Source organism: Dreissena polymorpha, chromosome 2 (genome assembly GCF_020536995.1).
Source record: "Dreissena polymorpha isolate Duluth1 chromosome 2, UMN_Dpol_1.0, whole genome shotgun sequence".
NCBI classification, from domain to species: domain Eukaryota; kingdom Metazoa; phylum Mollusca; class Bivalvia; order Myida; family Dreissenidae; genus Dreissena; species Dreissena polymorpha.
Genome location: NC_068356.1, coordinates 98,349,346 through 98,372,464, shown reverse-complemented (window position 1 = coordinate 98,372,464; position 23,119 = coordinate 98,349,346). Strand labels below are relative to the sequence as shown.

The 23,119-nt window shown below is 37.2% G+C and overlaps 3 protein-coding genes and 1 long non-coding RNA gene across 4 annotated transcripts; 3 read left to right on the top strand and 1 right to left on the bottom strand.

Moving 5' to 3' along the window:
* Positions 1-1,310: 1,310 nt before the first annotated feature.
* Positions 1,311-3,875, top strand: LOC127869929 (hsp70-Hsp90 organising protein-like; the record flags this gene model as incomplete). Its single annotated transcript, XM_052412587.1, has 2 exons — positions 1,311-1,544; positions 3,768-3,875. Coding segments are annotated over 2 exons (342 nt in total), but the record flags the coding sequence as incomplete, so codon positions are not given.
* Positions 3,876-7,707: 3,832 nt separating this feature from the next.
* LOC127868207 (uncharacterized) lies at positions 7,708-13,694 on the top strand. Its single transcript, XR_008043912.1, has 5 exons — positions 7,708-9,086; positions 9,772-11,653; positions 12,138-12,226; positions 12,886-13,030; positions 13,470-13,694. It is a non-coding gene; the product is annotated as an uncharacterized LOC127868207 (long non-coding RNA).
* A 25-nt stretch (positions 13,695-13,719) lies between these two features.
* On the top strand, positions 13,720-20,042 carry LOC127868201 (uncharacterized). Its single transcript, XM_052409854.1, has 9 exons — positions 13,720-14,355; positions 14,783-14,908; positions 15,539-15,646; positions 16,388-16,469; positions 16,799-17,090; positions 17,370-17,892; positions 18,145-18,331; positions 18,593-18,838; positions 19,207-20,042. Exons 1-9 carry the CDS (start codon positions 14,002-14,004, stop codon positions 19,695-19,697), a joined length of 2,409 nt encoding a protein of 802 aa, XP_052265814.1. The 5' UTR covers positions 13,720-14,001; the 3' UTR covers positions 19,698-20,042.
* Positions 20,043-21,483: 1,441 nt separating this feature from the next.
* On the bottom strand, positions 21,484-22,902 carry LOC127868203 (P2X purinoceptor 7-like). Its single transcript, XM_052409856.1, has 3 exons — positions 22,471-22,902; positions 21,877-22,110; positions 21,484-21,709 (listed from the first exon to the last, which is right to left on the bottom strand). The coding sequence occupies exons 1-3, from the start codon at positions 22,683-22,685 to the stop codon at positions 21,556-21,558; spliced, it is 603 nt and encodes a 200-aa protein (XP_052265816.1). The 5' UTR covers positions 22,686-22,902; the 3' UTR covers positions 21,484-21,555.
* Positions 22,903-23,119: the final 217 nt, after the last annotated feature.

The following is a 23,119-nucleotide window of genomic DNA, read 5'->3' as shown; positions in this document are numbered from 1 at the left end:
CCCTCCCCCCCCCCCTAATTTTTTTTTTTTTTTTTTTTTTTTTTTTTATAAGATCATCTCACAAATGACCACCACACCCTCACACTATACCCCCACCCCACCCCCCCCACCCCCCCCCCCAAATTTTTTTTTTGATTTTTTTTTTTTTTTTTTTTTTTTTTTTTTAAGATCATCTCACAAATTATCACCACACCCTCACACTATACCCCCCCCCCCCCCGATTTTTTTATTATTTTTTTTTTTTTTCGCTTTTTTGGAAGATAATGTAATAAATGTCCACAACCCCACACTATACACCCCTCTTCACTCCACTCCTCCCTCCTTTGTGATTGAAAATGAGAGTCCCTTCACCTTTAAAAAGAAAATAGATGAGCGGTCTGCACCCGCAAGGCGGTGCTCTTGTTTAAATTTTCTCTTGATTTTTTTTTTGGCGACCCCAATAAAAAGTTGAGGGTCGGCGCCGATTTGGGAGACACGGTCGGGCGACCGGAAACGGACCTTTTTTTTTGCCTCAAGTGACTGTCTAATGAGAAACATATAAATACATATTCCTGGGCATTATTGTCCCATGTGCTAACCACATGAATTTTTAAACTGCAAAGGTTAACACAATTAGGTCATGGATTTTATGTTTGTACTTTTCATGTGCCTATTAGAAATTTGAAGCTTTTCTATTTCAAAATATAATATACATATCTACACTGATGCTCCATGTTCCATAATTATTAAAGGGACTAGTTCACAGATTTTCCAATTTTTGAAAAATACCATTAAATATGTTGAAAAACAATTCCATAAAATACCGATAATTGCAAGAAAAAAAATTTGAATAAAAAACATTGGCGTTCTCGGGATTCAAACCCGGTTCCTGTGGAAGCCCATGCACTTCCACAGCCACATGCAGTCGTTAATATTGATTAGCTAACCATAAACCCTATAGTAATAGTCTGCATATTTTCTAAATAGTTGAGGAAAGCATTACAAACAGTTTATTATTTTACAGATCTCAAATGATAACTATCCCTTAATTTATCAATATTTTTAATCATTTTGCTCAGTCAAGAGCATTATTTTGCTTGATTAAACATAAGGCATACATTCTTGTTTGAATATATGACATTGATTTTGAAAATCATCGTTTTGCCAAACTGTGAACATGTCACTTAAAAAAAGCAAGCTAACATTTTGATATTGTGAAATCATGCCAATCAGTATTACTAAGAATCTAAAAAGCAAAACTTCAATATTATGAATTCGCCCAGAGTGTCCAAATTGTGCCAGAATTAAATTAACAATAACTGAATGCATATAATGATTATCTTTTTTATTTGAAGTCTGAAGAGCTGAGGCTGCAAGGCAATGAGTGTGTCAAGGCAGGGAAGTACACAGAGGCCGTGCTACACTATACTCATGCTCTGGATACAGACCGGCAGAATCACCTCATATACAGCAATCGCTCTCTGGCCTTCCTAAAGCTGCAACAGTATTATCTGGCCATGCAGGATGCCAACACCACCATACGGCTACAACCCAAGTGGCCCAAGGTGACCTTATTGTTATTGTTACATTGATCAAATGGGCTAGTATTTTAAAATGCATGGATATTGGGAAAGATCTGCAGTATTAAAGATAGGATTTGAAAAGGGCTTTTTTTGTAAAAAGGGCACTTGAATGTGCATGGTCATATTAACTCATTTCAATATAGCATGATTGTGTAAAATATACATATGATATTGCAAGTACATGTATTTTCATTAAAACATTGTGTTTATACTCAATAAAACTAGTTTCACTTAGTTTATGTAAACTTCAAATAAAATTTGATGTGATCAGATAATGAAATGGTTTGGTGGGAGTCCTAAGGGGCAGGGTGGGCCCTTGAGGTTGCCGTGCCCTTCTATTTAGGCCCATCTGAAGCTCTGAGATCTAGGGTACAGGATGCTGCTAAAAAGAGGCAGGTAGGAAAAATCCGGAGCATTAAAGTGACATCTTTGACTTATTTGCTGAATCAAAGGAATTTAAACATTTCAACTGGTTACAAGGGTGTTTCAGCATAGTGTTATCATTTTCCTTTGAATATTTGCAAAACATATATTTAAAAAGATGTTTATATGTTTGTATGTGAATCTGTGCTGAGCGGCAGCAGGAGGAAGACAAATTGAGATGGTTGCAGTAATCTCTCATTTGCTCTAGATTTTTTTTGGGGGAGTTAAATCATGAAACACTGCCATAAAGCTGTATTTTTTTTAAGGTTGCCTCCCTTGAACTTCATTCTGTATTAATTCGTATGGATCAGAACAAAGATGTATATGTATTAAAAGCACTATCTCCAGCAATGTTTCCATATTGAATTTAATTTCCCAAAAAAATATGTGAGTTTTTTACAAGCATGGTGAAATTTGGTATTGATGTAAATAAAGTAACAAAAATCTGCTATGAATGCAACAATATGTACATTAAATTTATCGGTATATTCTTACCAGTTTGCCTTGGTTGGGAAAGGTTGTAAGTACATAGATTTAGCTTTATGTAGCAGTGTTTTTTTTTCCGTTTGAATAAGAGGCCGGTATTCTGCCCAATTCCCAATGCAAAAAAAGTATACATTTTTTTCCAAATGGGACTTAAAAACTCCCAATTGAAGGTTTGATTATTTATTTGTGTATTTGAGCTCTTAACATTTAGTTTATCTCCTTCCAGCTCTATAAGTTGAACCTTAGTTAATAATATATTGAAGTCTTTTTATTCTAAATTTTGAATTATTTGTTAGCAAATCAACAACAACAATAATTCCCCAATTTTAGTCAAAACGCCGCAATTTGTTTCTAATTCAAAAGGAACTGGCTCTATTCCCAAATGGTGAAAAAAAACACTGTGTAGATCAGAACAGTTGCACTTCATGATGTAACATTATTAAAGGCTTACCACAATTACATTTTTATGTCCCCCACTTCCCACTATAGTAGTGGGGGACATATTGTTTTTGCCCTGTCTGTTGGTCTGTCTGTTGGTCTGTTTGCACCAACTTTAACATTTTGCAATAACTTTTGCTTTATTGAAGATAGCAACTTCATATTTGGCATGCATGTGTATCTCATGAAGCTGCACATTTTGAGTGGTGAAAGGTCAAGGTCAAGATCATCCTTCAAGGTCAGAGGTCAAATATATGTGGCCAAAATCACTCATTTTATGAATACTTTTGCAATATTGAAGATAGCAACTTGATATTTGGCATGCATGTGTATCTCATGGAGCTGCACATTTTGAGTGGTGAAAGGTCAAGGTCAAGGTCATCCTTCAAGGTCATAGGTCAAATATATGTGGCCCAAATCGCTTATTTTATGAATACTTTTGCAATATTGAAGATAGCAACTTGATATTTGTCATGCATGTGTATCTCATGGAGCTGCACATTTTGAGTGGTGAAAGGTCAAGGTCAAGGTCATCCTTCACAAGGTCAAGGTCATCCTTCAAGGTCAAACATCATTTAGGGGGACATTGTGTTTCACAAACACATCTTGTTTTAAATGCTGTACCTTTCTGTATAATCAACAAGTATATCTTTTATTTCTTTCTAATGCAACAAGTATATTATTGTTACATATAAGTTAACATTTGCTATTGTTATCAGTGTTTTAGTAAATGTTAATGTAAGAAGACTATATAATTTTTTATCAAAAATAATGTATGTAACTATTCTTATCTTTTAAACTTTTCTCTTTCCACTTCTTAAACTAAATACACGGTTATCTGTTTGTTTTTGTTTGCAGGGGTATTTCAGGAAAGGAGAGGTTGAATTCCAGGCTGGACATTACCAGAGTGCGTTATTATCATATGGGGTGTGTATAGTGCGTTACTATCATATGGGGTGTGTATAGTGCATTACTATCATATGGGGTGTGTATAGTGCGTTATTATCATATGGGGTGTGTATAGTGTGTTACTATCATATGGGGATGTGTATAGTGTGTAATTATCATATGGGGTGTGTATAGTGCATTATTATCATATGGGTGTGTATAGTGCGTTACTATCATATGGGGTGTGTATAGTGCATTATTATTATATGGGGTGTGTATGGTGCGTTATTACCATATGGGGTGTGTATAGTGTGTTACTATCATATGGGGTGTGTATAGTGCGTTACTATCATATGGGGTGTGTATAGTGCATTACTATCATATGGGGTGTGTATAGTGCGTTACTATCATATGGGGTGTGTTTAGTGCATAACTATCATATGGGGTGTGTATAATGCGTTATTATCATATGGGGTGTGTATGTATAGTGCGTTATTATCATATGGGGTGTGTATAGTGCATTATTATCATATGGGTTGTGTATAGTGCATTATTATCATATAGGGTGTGCATAGTACATTATTATCATATGGGGTGTGTATAGTGCATTATTATCATATGGGGTGTCTATAGTGCGTTACTATCATATGGGGTGTGTATAGTGCGTTACTATCATATGGGATGTGTATAGTGCATTATTATCATATGGGGTGTGTATAGTGCGTTACTATCATATGGGGTGTGTTTAGTGCATTATTATCATATGGGGTGTGTATGTATAGTGCGTTATTATCATATGGGGTGTGTATAGTGCATTATTATCATATGGGGTGTGTATAGTGCGTTACTATCATATGGGAGGTGTAAAGTGCGTTACTATCATATGGGGTGTGTATAGTGCGTTATTATCATATGGGGTGTGTATAGTGCGTTATTATCATATGGGGTGTGTATAATGCGTTATTATCATATGGGGTGTGTATAGTGCGTTACTATCATATGGGGTGTGTAGAGTGCGTTACTATATCATATGGGGTGTGTATAGTGCGTTATTATCATATGGAGTGTGTATAGTGCGCTAGTATCATATGGGATGTGTATAGTGCGTTGTTATCATACGAATACCCCCCCCCCTATTTTTTTTTTTTTTAAGATCATCTCACAAATGACCACCAAACCCTCACACTATACCCCCCATCCCCTAATTATTATTTTTTAAACGGTTAAAAAATACAACTATTTATTTTTATTATTTTATGTTTGAAATACCGTCCAACCATCGCACCCAAGAATCCCCCACCACCCCTCCTCCCCCACCCGAATCTCCCCCCCCCCCCCCCCTCAATTTTTTTATATTTTTTTTTAAGATCATCTCACAAATTACCACCACACCCTCACACTACACCCCCCCCCCCCCAACTTTCCCCCCAATTTGTTTTTTTATTTAAACGGTTAAAAAACACAATTATTTATTTTTATTATTTTATGTTTGAAATACCGTCCAACTATCGCACCCAAGAATCCCCCCCCCCCCCTCCCCCCACCCCCCACCCCCCCGATTTTTTTTTTTTTGCATTTTTTTCGCATTTTTGGAAGATAATGTAATAAATGTCCACACCCCCACACTATACACCCCTCTTCACTCCACCCCTCCCTCCTTTGTGATTGAAAATGAGAGTCCCTTCACCTTTAACAAGAAAATAGATGAGCTGTCTGCACCCGCAAGGCGGTGCTCTTGTTTGGTATCGGTTACTGTGAAAATGTGGATATTTAGGCGTCACCAAAGAACGGGCAAACTAGTGTTGTCAGTGTGTAGTCTTTAAGGGCAAGTGGCCTATAACATAATTTAAATCAAATGTATATGAGCAGTACAATATATGGAAAAGTAAAGTGATGCATATAATGAGTGCGATTTAAAAACAATGTTAAGAAGATGATTTTCTATTATTTTTTGTTTTTATACAGGAAAAAAACTTCTTTAAAATGGGGCTTAATGCATGTGCTTAAATTGTTGTCGTTGTCCTAGATTAGCTTGTGCAATCCACACAGGCATATTTGGGACAACAATTTCATATGTTAAGGTATTTTTGTTGAAAAGAAATATCCTCTTTATGAAAATCCAGTCTAGTCAAAAAGTGTCCTTCCTGATTAGCTTGTGTGGACTTCACATGTTAATCTGGGACGACTATTTGTAATATTTAGGAGCCACATATTGGCTAATGAAATTACATCATTATGAATAAACAGGTTGGTATACAGTGTATTATTAGCCAACAATGTTTTAATACAAAATGGTTTGATTATATTAATGTTCGTGCTATTGAGGACAATAAACCAATGAAATGCCAGATTAGAAATTCATTAACAGGAAATTTTGCCTATTAAACACCTTCACAACCAATCAAGAGGCATAGTTTCATATAGATTGTAATATAAACATTTTTTACAAGTTCACATTACCCACTGTGCTGTTGTTTTCAGGACAGCACCACCATTGATATCGAGTTGGCCCAGCAACAGCACCAGTCCGGCCTGCAGGAGCCCCAGTCCAGGATGACCCATCCTCTCCCCTGACCCATAGCTCATCATACTTAATATCCGGAAAAATGGGGCCTCATGCATGTGCTTAAATTGTTGTCACAGATAAGCCTGTGCAGTTTGCACAGGCTAATAATGGACAACACTTTCCTCTTAAAGGTATTTTTTGTTGAACAAATAATCCTCTTCATGAAAATCCAGTCTAGTCAGAAAGTACCCTCCCTTATTAGCTTACTGGTATGTGAATTTAACATGCTTATCTGGGACGACACTTTCTAACATTAGTGATACGCATATTGGCTTATGAAAATACATCTCTGAAAATGGAGTAAAGATAATAGGTATAAATGTACAGATATGTATAGCATAAGCCAACACTTTTCTTGTTTTAATACAAAATGACTTAATTGTTTTTATTTTCATGTTATTAAGGACAAGGAACCAATAAAATGCCAGATTATAAATTCATGTTGTTGAAAACCTTCAAAGCCAGTCAAGAGGCATAGTTTGTTATAGATTGTAATATAATTTGTTTCAAGTTCCTATAACCCACTGTGTTGTTGTTGTTTTCAGCAGAGCACCAGCATTGATATCGAGTTGGCCCAGCAACCGCACCAGTCCCACCTGCAGGAGCCCCAGTCCAGAATGACACTTCCCCTCCCTTGACTTCTAACTCCTCCCCCATGAACTCCTGCCTCAAAAAGTCAGCATCGTTGAACAACTCTGTCCTGCAGGAAATTCTGAGCATGATTCTGTTCTGACAAACGCAATGTCCACGTCACGTTTTCCAAACATAAGCCTGGGTAGTTTTGTTAAGCTAGAGTTCCGCGTGGGCCTGAAAGGGACGAGTGTTACAGACACGAAACGTTATATCAGTAGTTATGGTAACGCTAACAGTCAGTTGTTGCTGTTGGACATCACAACTATCATGAAGAATACAAAGTTCAATAACTTGCTCCAATGTTTATGGGACAAACAGAAATTAAACAGGAGAAAATCAAGGAATAATAAAAGCGTAAGCTTTCCTAGTGGGATACTTCTGCTGTTGATAGTTTGGACAACAGTAGGGTTACGGACTGCCCCAGATTGTCCTCTCAGCGGCCAAAATATCATAATAGAACAGACTTTTGGCAATGTTACTGACAAAAAAAGGAAATAATGACTTGGTTGTAAACACCCAGAGCACTATACATCCGTGCTGACACAGAAAGGCGGTAATGACTTGGTGATGAACACAGAGCACAATACATCCATGCTTAAACAGAAAGGCAGTCATGACTATGCTGTGAACACACAAAGCACGATATATTCATGCTGACACAGAAAGGCAGTAATGACTTGGTTGTGAATACCCAGAGCGCAATACATCCATGCTGACACAGAAAGGCAGTAATGACTTGGTTGTGAACACCCAGAGCACAATGCATCCATGCTGACACAGAAAGGCAGTAATGACTTGGCTGTAAACACCCAGAGCACAATACATCCATGCTGACACAGAAAGGCAGTAATGACTTGGTTGGGTACACCCAGAGCACAATAAATCCATGCTGACACAGAAAGGCAGTTATCACTTGGCTGTGAACACAGAACACAATACACCCATGCTGACACAGAAAGGCAGTAATGACTTTGCTGTGAACACAGAGCACAATACATCCATGCTGAAACAGAAAGGCAGTCATGACTATGCTTTGAACACTCAGAGCACGATGTATCCATGCTGACACAGAAAGGCAGTAATGACTATGCTGTGAACACCCAGAGTAAGATATATCCATGCTGACACAGAAAGGTAGTAATGACTATGCAGTGAACACCCAGAGCACAATACATCCATGCTGACACAGAAAGGCAGTCATGACTATGCAGTGAACACCCAGAGCAAGATATATCCATGCTGACACAGAAAGGCAGTAATGACAATGCTGTGAACACCCAGAGCACAATACATCCATGCTGACACAGAAAGGCAGTAATGACTTGGTTGTGAACACCCAGAGCAAGATATATCCATGCAGACACAGAAAGACAGTAATGACTTGGCTGTGAACACAGAACAAGATTACCCCATGCTGACACAGAAAGGCAGTTATGACTCCGCTGTGAACACAGAACACGATACACCAATGCTGACACAGAAAGGCAGTAATGACTTGGCTGTGAACACAGAGCACAATACATCCATGCTGACACAGAAAGGCAGTTAAGACTTGGATGTAAACACCAAGAGCACAATACATCCATGCTGACACAGAAAGGCAGTAAAGACTTGGTTGTAAACATCCAGAGCACAATACATCCATGCTGACACAGAAAGGCAGTAAAGACTTGGTTGTAAACATCCAGAGTACAATACATCCATGCTGACACAGAAAGGCAGTAAAGACTTTGTTGGGAACACCCAGAGCACAATTTATTCATGCTGACACAGAAAGGCAGTAAAGACTTTGTTGTTAACACTAAGAGATCCATACATCCATGGGGTGTGCCACAGACGCAAATTACGCCCACTATTTTGAACAAGGTGCTTTAAGTGAACATGTCTGGTTTTGTTATGAGCACTTAGCACTCCGAGCCCAAAAGGCCTCGCATTGAATTGATGCAAGAGAAGGCTTTGAAAAATAACAGCAGTTTTGTTGTGTGGTCCAGTACGCCCTTCGACTCTCAACCTTAAGAAAGCAGAACTCAAACTCGGCTCTTAGCAATATAAGCAAGACCAGCATGTCATCTCAGCTTCTTGAGCTTCAGGTGAGACCTTACAGTGTTAATTATTTTGTTGAAATTGGGGCAGACAACATGCAAAGCAAAATATTATGTGTCAATGCGGCATGTGGGGGTATTCGTCACGTCTAAGACAAAGCTCTAGTTTGCTTATTTCACTAAGTTTAATTACTATTTTGAACTCACATCTATTGTTTCTTATTAAATGCCATACAGTTGTATTGTCTCACATTTAAAGTTGTTAAGTCTCAGGTAGAAGTCATAAACTTTCACATTTAAAGGTGTGCAGACTCACACTTACATATGTAGATTGTAACATTTAAAGTTGTGTTGTCTCACATTTTAAGTTGCTGAGTATCACATTTAAAATTATGTAGTCTCAAATTTAAAGTTCTATAGTCACACAATTAAAGGTGTACAGTCTCACATTCTAAATTGCTCAAGTAATGCCTGTTTTTGATTTACAAAAAATTAATATAACACCTTGCTACAAACCCAAAAATTCCAATTTCAAGTTGGTGCGCGTAAAACATTGATACTTCGTTATTCTGAGTTCTAATTGGTGAAAAATTAATTGCAATATTCTAAATATCAATTATAGGCACAATGTTTGGCATTTAAAAAAAACAGGTCTGTAAAGTAAGGTGTTGCAAGGCTTTTTCATGTGTCACTAAACAATCCGGTTTTAGTTTACTTTCCATTTCCTTTTCAGTGAACTTTACTAGCAAACATGACAAACGTCATTGAAGTGAAAGTCGATGACAACCCCCTTCTTGCACAAATACTACAACTCGCTTAAGAAATTCATCATGAAGACGTCTTGCGTCAGACTACCAAGCCTCCTATCAATATCTCCTCCCATGTTGGCTACATCAACACTTCCAACAGCAGAGCCTTGGTGAATTCGACTTCCGTCTCAGCATCAATGTTGCTTAACAACAATTGGATGATGGACGTCGACAAATTAGGCCGGACAAGTCGCTCGAACTGAAACGATCTGATCCAACAGGTAGAGCAGGCGTTGCGTGACACGTCCATTAATGTGACTGACCTCGATATGTTGTTCTCAAATAATGTGAACCTTAGGCCTGGAGAGCAGTATGTGGTTGACGCCATTCAACAACAGTTGTTGTCGGCAATTCTCGGGTATTGGGTGGCAACTTCGGCGTCGGGACTCACTCCATCTCTGTCTATGGCCCAGTCGCAGCAGCAGCAGCAGCAACAGCAATAAGAACAATACGTAGAATCTTAGCGGTGTTCTGGAATATGGATTTCATGTATGTGCTTAAATTGTCATCCCAGATTAGCCTGTGCAGACTGCACATACATAAAGTCCTATTAAATTGTCATCCCAGATTAGCCTGTGCAGACTGCACATACATAAAGTCCTATTAAATTGTCATCCCAGATTAGCCTGTGCAGACTACATATACATAAAGTCCTATTAAAGTGTCATCCCTGATTAGCCTGTGCAGACTGCACAAACATAAAGTCCTATTAAAGTGTTATCCCAGATTAGCCTGTGCAAACTGCACATACATTAAGTCCTTTTAAAGTGTCATCCCAGAGTAGCCTGTGCAGACTGCACATACATTAAGTCCTATTAAAGTGTCATCCCAGATTAGCCTGTGCAGACTGCACATACATTAAGTCCTATTAAAGTGTCATCACTGATTAGCCTGTGCACATTGCACATACATTAAGTCCTATTAAAGTGTCATCACTGATTAGCCTGTGCAGACTGCACATACATTAAGTCCTATTAAAGTGTCATCCCAGAGTATCCTGTGCAGACTGCATATACATAAAGTCCTATTAGTGTCATCCCAGATAAGCCTGTGCAGACTGCACATACATAAAGTCCTATTTAAGTGTTATCCCTGATTAGCCTGTGCAGACTGCACATACATTAAGTCCTATTAAAGTGTCATCCCAGATTAGCCTGTGCAGACTGCACAAACATTAAGTCCTATTAAACTGTCATCCCAGATTAGCCTGTGCAGACAGCACATACATTAAGTCCTATTAAACTGTCATCCCAGATTAGCCTGTGCAGACTGCACATACATTAAGCCCTATTTTCCCAGAATGAGGCTCATATAGTTCACTTCACATCAGTCCTTTTATGTGCCTGATTGAAGAAAATCTCCTAGCATCAAATGGTTAGTATGTGTTTTTAAAATTAATCAATTCGGTAAATAAATAGCAAATAGCAATTGATCTCATATCAGGTTTAATCATAGAAGGTCAAGGCATAGTTTTGTCTACGTTTCGGCCGAAATTCAGCCCTTGAACCAAGCGTTTATCCTTGCATACAAAATCCGCTGTAATAGACTTGTTAAATTTTATTTAATTTTAGCAAAACAATTATTTAAATGACTTCAGCACATTATACAATTATTCCCTTCAATATTTATTTAAGTTCCTATATTTTGTTTTAAGAGCCGGTTCCTAAAGGATCCCATGCAGTCATAAATCGGTACCCAGCTGAACAACAGGCTGTCTGGTAAGCTGGGCCCGGATAGGTGCAGCCAGTCTAAAGCTGGGGCTCCAAACTGTCCTGCCAAGTGGGCTGATATTACCTCTTCTACAAGGTACATTGGTCCTGTAATTTACCGTGTATAATGTGCAGTGTGTTACTACTCAAATTTTATTTTAATAGCGTGTTTGTGTGTTATACATTGGTAATACTCTATCCTTGCTGCTATCTTAAACTTAATTCATTACGTAATTGTAAATATTCATAATAGTTGCCATTTTGTATTGCCTTGAAAGGGTGCAGGGGGGAGGTCGTATAGAATTGTAAAATTCTCTCCGTCCTTCCATTCTTCCTTATGTCCGTCCAACTCTTTTGGAGTTACACGTAACTTAATGCAGATTGGTTAGATATGGATGAAAAATGATTGTATCAAGTGTACAGTTTATAGTAGGCTGTGTGTGAAATGTTTATTGTATACCTCATTTGTATCAAGAGCCTTCACACATAATGTATTTCTTATATTATTTAATCAAACAACATTGATTGACCTCCAATACAACTGATGCTATTTCAGAATGCATTAATTATTTGGTTTACAGGGACATATGTCAGTGATGCGCAAAGAGCTGGTGTTCTGTTCACAGAGAAAAATCCTAACAACTCCAACTCAGCCACTACATCTCAATAGGTAAGTCCCCTAACCATTGCAAAACGTACACTGTGGCACCAGATCACTGGGATATAAGTCGTCCGTTTACATTCTGCACAGTATGCAACCACAGCAGATTTGCTTATTTCCCTCACAGGTACCCAATAGAACAAGAATGGGATTAATTGTTTGATATGCACAGTTCTGTGGTCTGAGCAGAATTCTACCTTGGGTCCTTTCGATTCCTAGACCAGCATCCCACATGAATACAGTATTACGCAAAGACATGATATCTGAGCTATTTTCATGTATTTTTACGTAATGCCAATGTAAAGTGATGAACTATTAGGATATTTATTACACTCCGGGATTAAGGGAAAGTCCCTTTCCCCAATTGCTATGCACCTGGTGAACATATTTGTTTCTCTATAACCACCTGTGAAATAAAGTTTAATAATATACTGAAATTAACTCAACACATGTTCTCTGTTGATTTAAAATGATTGCATTGCATGTCTATATCATTTTCAGAAGCTTTCCATCTCTGAAACGTTGTTGCTACAAAATTGGTTGTGTTCAGATCTGTTTATGTTGGCTGAGCGATATGGAAGCTTATGGTTGACAAAGACAATTTCTATAATGCTTGACATATTTGCACAATTATCTGTCAAGTTTGACACACAATCTACTTTTTCCAGACATCCTGAATGTCAAGGCGTTAAGTTTCTTCTGGATGCAGTTACAGTCACAGCTTTCAAGCCAGCAGCTGTCGATGTATTAAGATTCTCTCCTCTCCATGTTACCTGACCTGCTGCCTGTGAACATCCTGCACATAGAACCTTTGTGAGTTTGTGAGACGTGCGTAGGCTTTTTGTAAATACCTACTTTCAGAGACAGTTTAAGGGAATGCTGGTCCATCTAAACGTTTGTCCGCCTGTCAGGTTGTGTGGCATATATAACCTCAAAACATATTTCTTATTTTGTTATGCAACTCTCCAAACATGTTAATCAGCATGTGGACGTGTACTGTTGCGTATTGTATATCAGCTTCCTTTTGCATTAGTGGAATTAGAGATAAAAAACTTTTTTCATTACATGTTCATATTATTTTGCAGTAAATATTTAATAATTAAGAAATATATCTCGGACCACTAATCTATATATTCAAATCAATGAAGCTTTAGCACCATATGTCAGTTTTGTTCTTTTTCATTGCTTTCCTAAGTAACACAATCAGAATAATGAACTGAAATTAACATTAACATACCTGTCTTTATTTCAGATCCCAATCGATGTAATTAAACCGGCCAATCAAAAAGATAGCCTGGTACAGCACTTGTCATTAGATTGACGCCATGCATGCCTTTGAAGATCATTTATACATACAATTTAAGCATGATAGTCAATAAGTGCCTGCGTTGGCTTCTTAAACTACTCGCAGTCCTGAGCATTAACGATGGAATTCCTCATCTTGAAATATTGGGAAGGCAGGAAAACACCTGACAATATTTAAAGGTATGCTCCAGTGATAAAACAAGGTACCGTTTTTTCGCTGTTTTTTGTTAGATAATAGTTGATTTTAACCATTTGTCGTCTTTTTATCGAAATGTGACGTATGAAAAGACTATTTTTACCGACTAATCAGAGCCCGGTATTGCACCTTCGCAAATCGATTTTCGCCGTCGGCCACGCTCGGTCTTATTCGTAAGTTACGGTTGTGTGACGTCACTATACGGACTCTCACTTTGTTTTGATTACACACGATAGCGAACGCGAGATATTTTGACGAACTTTTTTGATATTTTGGACCTGAAATGAGCCATTCGCATTGCTGTGTTGGTGGATGCGTCAATAGGAAGAGTAACGATGTTAGTCTCCACACTTTTCCTCAGAACTTGGCCCAAAGAAGACTCTGGATTCGTGGAATTCAGACCACAAGAGCCGAGTGGAACGGGCCAAAGATGGCGACAACCCAGCTAGTCTGCTCTATGCATTTTACGTTAGAGTCGTTCTCTTCAACAACAATGACGAAGTGGTTGCTGGGTTTGCCGTGTAAGCCAGCCCTGAACCCAGATGCAGTACCGACGCTGTTTGGAAATAATGTTCGAACAAGTAACCTTGTTTCAGAGGTGCAAAGGTCTACTGCAAGGAAAAGAGAAGTCCAGAGGGTAAATGCTATTATGGTTTCACTTGTTGATAATGCTGTTTTTTGTTCCTTTTTAATAGAAATTAATAAAAAAAATTATATAGCTGTTACTAAATTAAAATTGTATAAAAGTTAATCGATAAAGTGGTTAAATTATTTGTTATGCTTATTTTGAAATATTGTTTAGGGTAGTCATGGTAGTAATTGCATTAATGCCAATAATAATGGAACATACATCGCAGAATTTATTGTAGTTTACTAGTTCAACAGTTCATGTTTTGCACGATGTCATATAAAAATGTGTCGTATAACAAAACAATTATTATGTAGGGCTTCCTCTGGCTCAAAAATTACTATAGACAAATTGTCCTTGTTAGATGTTACAAGTTAAAAATAGTTCATGCTGACATACAAAATTGTTAAGAGATCCAAATATATTCATATTTTAGATCCTGAATGAGCATACAGAGGCTAAGAAGCAGATGGTGCCATCACAAGTGGGCAAGAGTAATCTAGAGCCATCTGAGCTGGAAGTGCAACGGCCCCAGATTGCCTCTGAATCAGTCCAGACTCTGGTAGAAATTTGTTAATCTTCATTTATTCATCTAATATTCTTTCATTTATTATTATATATATTATTATATATATTTATTTTGTTTTTTATGTGGTGCTCACAGGAGCTTATAATTTTGCTTTGCTTCGGTTGCAACTAAAAACACAAAATTTGCCGGGTCTATTTTTAAATGTTGTGCAGGTATATAAATGAAACTATATTCATTGAAAACTTATTATGTTTACAATGTATAATATTGGTGTATAATGCATGCATGTTTGTCTCGAATATATTATTTTGTGAAGCCACATGTTTCCTACCAGTATCATGTATGATTAATGTTTTGCTACATATGTAATAAGTTATATATATATATATATATATATATATATATATATATATATAAAACACTTAACACATTTATGTTGCCCGAAATGATAGGATAAAATTTGACTGAATCTCTTACAAATTTGGTTACAAAAATCAAGTTGGCTAAAATGTTGGCTACTTATAACTTCAATCCATAGTGGCCTCTAGCTGTTATTTGCCTAGACAAATAAGACTATTTATTGTTACATATTATAATTATATTATACGATACCTTTTCAAATTAATGTTTTTTTCCTAATCAAAAGCCAAATTACCCTTGCAGATTGAGTGCACTGAACCAGCTCTTCAACCAGAACTGCAAGATGAAGTGGTGGACCTAAACAACAACAGCGGCAGCTTTGATGAGGATACGCCTGTCGTTGAACCGCAGGTACGTGCTGTTATTCAATTATTAGTATGTATTTGTTTGCTTTTAAAAACATCTTACTGATTGTAAATGTCCTGCCACAATTGGTTATAGAAGAGTAAATCAAGCGAAACGAAAGAAAACAATAATATGTATATGGCTGTTATAAGTGTGTATGCAAGATCTTTACAAATGTTTGGTGAACAAAAATTCACTTCTTAAAACTTTATATTTATACAGTGCAGTATAAAGTAGGAGTACCTTTCAGAAGAACATGTGTCCAAAAAATTTAATGAAGCAAAATATTTAATTTGGAAATTACACTACTGTACTGTCTACAGACAGTCATTGCATCATGTATCCTGCATGTACATCGTGATACTATATTTAGATCTACAGACCACGCTGATCATTGTTGCTCTAAATGGTAACACAGATCATTATTGCTCTAAATTGTAACATGGATCATTATTGCTCTTAATGGTTACATGTCGCTATAAAGTAATATTTAGGATTCACATCTTATTCATCAAATACGCTCCGATTGTTCTGAAACAAGACTGTAATGGTTGATTTTGTGAAATGCATAATTTCTCTAGCTAGATTAAATACCACCCTGTTCTATAATTTGGTGTTGTTTTTTTCAACATATTGTGATTAAAGTATTACAGATTGATATATATTTAAATCTCACTTTAATTGTGTATAAGAATTGCAGCGGCATGAGGAAACACTTTTTATGTAGTACTTATTGTTTTCATACAGGTAACAGCCTCGCAAAAGAAGCAGACGTCAGCAAAGGGTTGCCAAACTAATATTAAAATACGTGAAAGGCATGCATCAAAAGGTAAGGAAATATCAGAAAATAGAAATATGAAGTTGATAAGCATACATTTGAAAATATATTAACTTGGAGTGATATTATACTGTTGTTTTTATATAAGTTAGAACCCTACTTTCAAGGAAATTGTATAAGAACCAGCTTCTTTTTGTCATCTTCTGTTTTTGTTAGAAAAGCATTAACCTAATTAACCAAAATATAGGGATGTCTGTGCAACTGTGTCAAAACAATATTGTTGTAATGGCCACTATTTTCCTAAGTATTGTAACTATTGTTTTCAAACCTCAGAAACTTATCCTTCAAATATCATATCAGTTTTTGTTGCTTTGTTTCAGGTACACAGACTCTTGGCAAGCATGCAGTCAAGATGGCTTCGGTTGGGGTCCAGTGCCAGACCACAAACCTTAGCATGTCAGTCGGTGTCCAGTCCAAGTTACTGTCTTCGGATCAGAGCATTATACTTACGTCAACACCAAGGAAGGCACCGCCCACCACCTACAGCAACCCAATTGATACTTCCTTCCAGTCTGTTTTTTCAGCCGGTTATGAGGATGATGTAACTGCTGACCCTGACTTCCACTTAAACCAGACGTGCAGCACAGAAGCAGATCAAGAAGAAGTAACAAAGTAATTCACATGCTAAGTGTTGTTCACCTTATAAACTGAAATTGAAACAAGGGACAAAGTAACAAAACCAGTCTGACAAAGGGAGACAACTCAAACCTATAATGTTTTAATTTTTAAAATTTGCTTACACATTTAGAGAACAAATTTGAATTCTAAATTGATATTATTGAATGATTTATACAGAAATGTACAAGGGTATTTTTGTAACATGTTAAATTATTGAGTTTTTACTGATTAATCTTTGCAATAGATTTTGAGCAAAATGCTGTTTTATTTCAGAACTGATGTCCGAGAGCAGAACAAGTACTTAGTATTTGAAGAGAACCTGCTTGAGCTGTTCAAGACGTGCCTTCAATGTCGGTTGCCTGCAGCAGGACACATCAGCCAACGAATAGGCTCATACATCGCCATAAGGCAGACGTGTGAATGTGGCTACTCACGGCGGTGGGAGTCCCAGCCCAAAGTGCAAGACATTCCAGCTGGGAATCTGCTTCTCAGTGCAGCAATACTGTTTGCTGGCTGCACACCTACAAAAGTGCTGAGACTTTTTTCTTTTATGAACCTACTTTGCATTTCGATAAGCACATTCTTCCAGCATCAAAGATCATTCCTGTGGCCAGCTGTGGAGGCTGTTTGGAAAGACCATACATCCGCTGCATTGACTGCCATCAGGGAAGAGGGCAGGAGTGTCACACTAGCTGGCGATGGCAGATGTGACAGCCCTGGACACAGCGCTAAATATGGAACCTATAGCTTGATTGACATGGCAACTGGGCATGTCATAGGCCTTCATTTAGTGCAGGTTAGACATTGGTCTTAGTTCAATGTTTTATACCAGGTTTTCATTGATTAGATTAAATTATCAATAATTATATATCTCTTGCTACTGTGATTCCATATTTCAGTGCCAAATTTCAGAATAGGGTCATGCTTTACAAGACACAGAAAACAAAAACACTAGTGGTTTATTAGATATATATCATGTTAATTGTTCTGTTTGTGATACCGCATTTATTTTTCATTGGAATTTAATTTGTTATTAATTGACATTCAGAGCAACGAAGTGGCATCCAGCTACCACATGGAACTTGAAGGGTTGAAGAGAGGCATTGCTGCCTTACAAGAGATGGGGATACAAATAAAAGAGATTGTAACAGATCGCCACATGCAGATACAAAAATGGTTGAGAGATAACCACCATGAGATCAAGCATTCGTATGACGTCTGGCATGTGGCTAAAGGTATCCAGGATTTTAACTATTTCATCTGATTTTTTTTCATAATCAACTTTGAAAAGAGGCTTTAGTTGAATGAGGTTGGAGTTGTGTTATTGTGTACTTCTTATTAAATGGGATAAGTTGATATAGTCATCGTATAGAGAGGTTACACTACATTTAGTTCACTGTAAGACATAAAAAAAACAATTTAATCAACAGCATTTTTATTTCTTTTTAAGCTATTTCACATGAAACTGCATGTGGTGTTGTTTGAATGTGTTTAAGCTATCAAGAAGAAGCTGGTTGCCCTGTCAAAGCAGAAGGATTGTGATCACCTCTTCAAGTGGATAAAGAGCATCACGAACCATCTGTACTGGGCAGCAGCCTCCTCTTCAGATGATGATGGGGCGGTGATCGTGTCCAAGTGGAAGTCTGTCTCCAACCACATACAGAACATCCATCATGGCCATGATGGTCCCTTCACCGACTGTCAACATGAGGAGCTCGCTGATAGGGATTGGTTGAAACCAGGTTTGTTTTTATCGAAGAGGTTATTTTAAATTAAATGCTCTCTGAAGTACAGGACTATAGGATAAAGCTTGTCCGTAAGCTGTCCCAAATTGTGTCCGGACAACAACTCTAAAAATATTTACGAACACGAAACTTCATGTAAATAGATCTTATTCAAGATGTTTATAGCACATAAACCATAACTGAAGCATCTCATTCTTGATTGTACATGTACTTGGAAGTTCCCTTGTCCCATGATATATCGCCAAAGCACTTGATAATGCCGATGCCTTTTCAATTTTCCTTCCCTCTAGTTGTGACATAGTTAAAGTAGTGAATACATGAAATATATTCTAAGAATTTGGTGACCTTTTTAAACCCTTTTTCAGGAAGCAAAGCAGCTGTGAAGGTTGAGGAGATAGTTCTCAGCAAGCGCCTTTGCACAGATGTGGCTAAACTGTCAACTGGCTACCAGACGTCTACACTGGAAAGTTTCCACGCCACCATTAATCACTTTGCACCAAAGATGATGAGCTTTTCATATCATGGGCAAGCCTGTAGGCAGATTATCGCAGCACTTCATTTTAATGAAAACGTCCACAGAGAAGTAGCAACAAATACGGACGGGACAGAGAAGCATGTGGTTGTATTTCCCAAATACAAGAGTGGGGATGATTTCTCAATGAAACCAACAATGGTTGACCAAACGTTTGATTATGTGGACAAGCTCATGAATATGGTGTTTGAAATATGTGAATTGAACCAACCAACAGTTATGGCAACACCTGCTCCACCTCCATTAACAAATGGCAAGCGCAGACCGACAGAAGAGGAACTGCAAACAGTTGTGGCAAGGCGGTTTAAGCGTTTATGCTACTAGTGTGTTAGTGGTGTCAAAAGGCATTCGTGGTGCACACACACGGCTATTTTTAAACATTATGTTTGTGTCTTGTTCTTTGAATGTTTGTAGGTGCTATTAATTCTCTGAATTTTTGTAAGTGCAAAGATTTTCTATAAGCTCATTGCCTGAAGTGCTGTTGAGGCACTGTATAGAAATAGTAATTGTTGTTTGTTTCATTTGCTTGCTTATTGATAAATACTACACACAAATTATTTCGGTTTTAGTTGTTACTGTTGTAGCTGTATGTGTACATTCATATGAGCACACACGTCAAATAGACCTTCGAGGTTTTGATAACTGAATAAAATTGTTTAAAAATGTAAATGTTGTCCATGTCCAATGCATATACATGGTACTTTTTCGAAGAATCTTGAGTAGATTTTGAATTCCTATAATGAATCTATTAGGAAATTTAACAAATACGGTGTTAACATGAAACTCAAGTTTGTTCAACAGGGTTCACAGGATCACAACGGAGTCTTTTTTTATTTTCATTTATATTTTTAGAATAGTTGAGCTTTTTCAAACTTCAATTTATTTAGATATTTCGGTTTTGTCAGGTCAAAAATGGCCATAAAAGAAGACACCAAAATAATTTATGTATGTTTAAATATAATAACTGCAAGTGTATAGCCCTCACGTTCTCTGAAATACATTAGATGAGCATGATCAAACAATAACATTTGAAATTGATTTCTAAAGCAAACGATAGAAAGTACCCCAGTATAGATTATTGAGCCTGCGTGGCAGTCTTCTGGTTCAGGGAGTAGGATACGGATAAAACTGATACTTGTATCAGATTGGTGATTGGAAAAAATACATATTTTTTCTCAATATTTAATGCGTTGAAATTTTGAATACAAAAGACATTAGTCGAGAGGAAAAATATTGCACATAGCATATTAACCCTTACAGTGCGGGAACCGAGTTGTGAAGGCTTGCAAACAGTTTGGATCCAGATGAGACGCCACGTTCTGTGGCGTCTTATCTGGATCCAAACTGTTTGCTATTCTGATAGTATTCTTTGAAAAAAAATCGAAGAAAATGCTAATTTAAGAAATTCAGCAGACGACATTTTAGCAGACGACAAATTTCCCAGCATGCAAAGGGTTAAGCCCAATTATTGACACACATAATTTTGAAGAGGTAACTGATAATTAACAATAATAACTAATGTAACTGCTGATACTTTAATGTCAGTTTCAAGATATTGACTCATGGCGGCTTTTAAGGCAAATAATGCTCCATTGGTCATTGTAGGCTCGGGTACTACTTACGTGTACCCCGGGTACTCGTAAGTATACTTACATGTACCCCGGGTACGGTAAATATACTTAATCGTACCCGGTCGATATAAGACTGTACCCGATTTGTATTTCAGCCTAAAATCCTATGTCGTAAATCGCGCTACCGATTATCTTAAACAAACTTCTCTTTTTTAAAAACTGTATCAACATGCTTTGTGAGTACGAGTTTCGATAATATAGAGGCCATTTTACAGGGAATTGACATAAATGTGAATATATTTAATTTAAAAAAATAGCCGACAACGACCGATTAAGCTTTAAATTTCCAGGGTACGTTTTAGTATATTTACCATACCCGGGGTACATGTAAGTATACTTAAGAGTACCCGGGGTACATGTAAGTAGTACCCGAGCCGACAATGACAAATCGAGCGCAAATAATCCTTTGTTGCTTACATTGCTTCACAAACAATTGCATTATTTGTGGTTGTTGTTTCTGACAAAAATAACAATAAAAATACGCTACAATTTTATTTCAAATAATTATTCACAAAATCATACAATTTTACAGGATAATGATGTTCTCATTCTTAAGTTTGCCATTGGAAGCCTCTGTATTGGTCAGATGGAAACTGGTCCCTTATTCTTTGGACGCAGCAAGCTGGGAGTACAACACGTACTTCTTTTCCAAGAAAACCCCAGCACCACCTTGCAAGCTGCCTATAACCAACATACCGCATGCGCCTGAAAAAAATTAGAAAAACAAATATAGTAATTGTTACTTAAGAGTATTAAAGCTATACAATTTGTATGTTCCTATTTACGATCCACCAACAGATTCCAACGAATGATATCAAAATAAACTTAAGCAAATGTTTGTTGTTAATGGAACAACAATTATAAAAACTTACTCATTAGCCTGGTGATGCATCTGCCCATACTGCTGGACATACTGGTAGTAGGCCGTTTCCAGGACATATTGGTCAAGACAGACTGTCCGGAAGCCTGGGTGTTCTGTGATGCACTGGAGGGCTTCTTGTGATTCACTGTTGAAGCTGTCACGTTTCATGTCGACATTCTCCACCTCTCTGCAGCACACTGACTCCACCTCACTGTCCATGGCTGGGCAGTTTGAACAAAGACACCTGAAATCAAAATCATACACACAAATAAATCACTGTGAAATCCATATTAGTTTTGGATGTTGTTTCACAAGCAGTTGTTAATAAAATGTTGTACCAAAACAATACGTACAATACGTTACTGTATTGCATTCAAATAATAAGAGAGTAAAAGTAACACCAAATATAAAAATGATCGAAAACTTAAAATCACGGTGATACACCTTCTACTTCTATTTTAACATAACTATCAAACGAGATACGCTTTTATAACGGATCAAGATTGCAGTTGATGTTTCGATAATTAACTTGCTACCAAGTGTAAGTTCGGCAAGTAAGAAAAACGCATTATCAATAATGACATTCATCGGTAATTTAACGTACCAATTCGAGTTGCCTCGTCGGATTTCCACTTCAGCTACTTGTTCGCCTGGCAATTCAGGTCGTCTATCGCCGCGATCTTCCTCATTCCTTCTCAATATCGGTTCAAACTGATATGGCTGTGCATTTTCTTCAACATCAGACATTTCATCTTCAGTTAACGACTCGGATATGTAACTATTTCTATCGCTTGATCGGCTGCTGTCGCTGTCCGCCATTTTGCTTTGTTTGGAGTTGTCCTGAGAGTGACGTCACCGTACCGATGAATTCCTCGCTAGTTTCCGGAAGAATTTCCGGTAATTTCCGTCCAGGTATTATAAAGAGTGTGATTTATGACCGATTTCGCAGGTAAAACGTCGGATTTTTCCGTAAATTTTTTGGTTAAATGCAACTATACTATGATTCAATCTTGTTCAAAGCAACTTGATATTGTCGCTGGAGCATACCTTTAACTTATTTATTGTATAAACAAGACATGCTTATTTTTAATTTTTACCTATAAAATAGCAATATGTGCTAGGTAAAATAATTGATCAGAACGGTTCATAATTGTGATGCTTCTATTTTGATATGTCTGTCATTCTGTCTGTGTACATATTTCTCATCAGTTTGCTCTTTTGAGGCAGTATTTAGTTGAGAATTTCATGTAGTG

Coding starts and splice junctions, on each gene's coding strand:
- LOC127868203 (XM_052409856.1), bottom strand. CDS start 22,685: ATGGCGGACAGCGACAGCAGCCGATCAAGCGATAGAAATAGTTACATA. Junction 22,111..22,470: donor CGACGAGGCAACTCGAATTG/GTACGTTAAATT, acceptor TTTTGATTTCAG/GTGTCTTTGTTCAAACTGCC. Junction 21,710..21,876: donor ATGCATCACCAGGCTAATGA/GTAAGTTTTTAT, acceptor AATTTTTTTCAG/GCGCATGCGGTATGTTGGTT.
- LOC127868201 (XM_052409854.1), top strand. CDS start 14,002: ATGAGCCATTCGCATTGCTGTGTTGGTGGATGCGTCAATAGGAAGAGT. Junction 16,470..16,798: donor TGAAAGGCATGCATCAAAAG/GTAAGGAAATAT, acceptor GCTTTGTTTCAG/GTACACAGACTCTTGGCAAG. Junction 17,893..18,144: donor TAGGCCTTCATTTAGTGCAG/GTTAGACATTGG, acceptor ATTGACATTCAG/AGCAACGAAGTGGCATCCAG.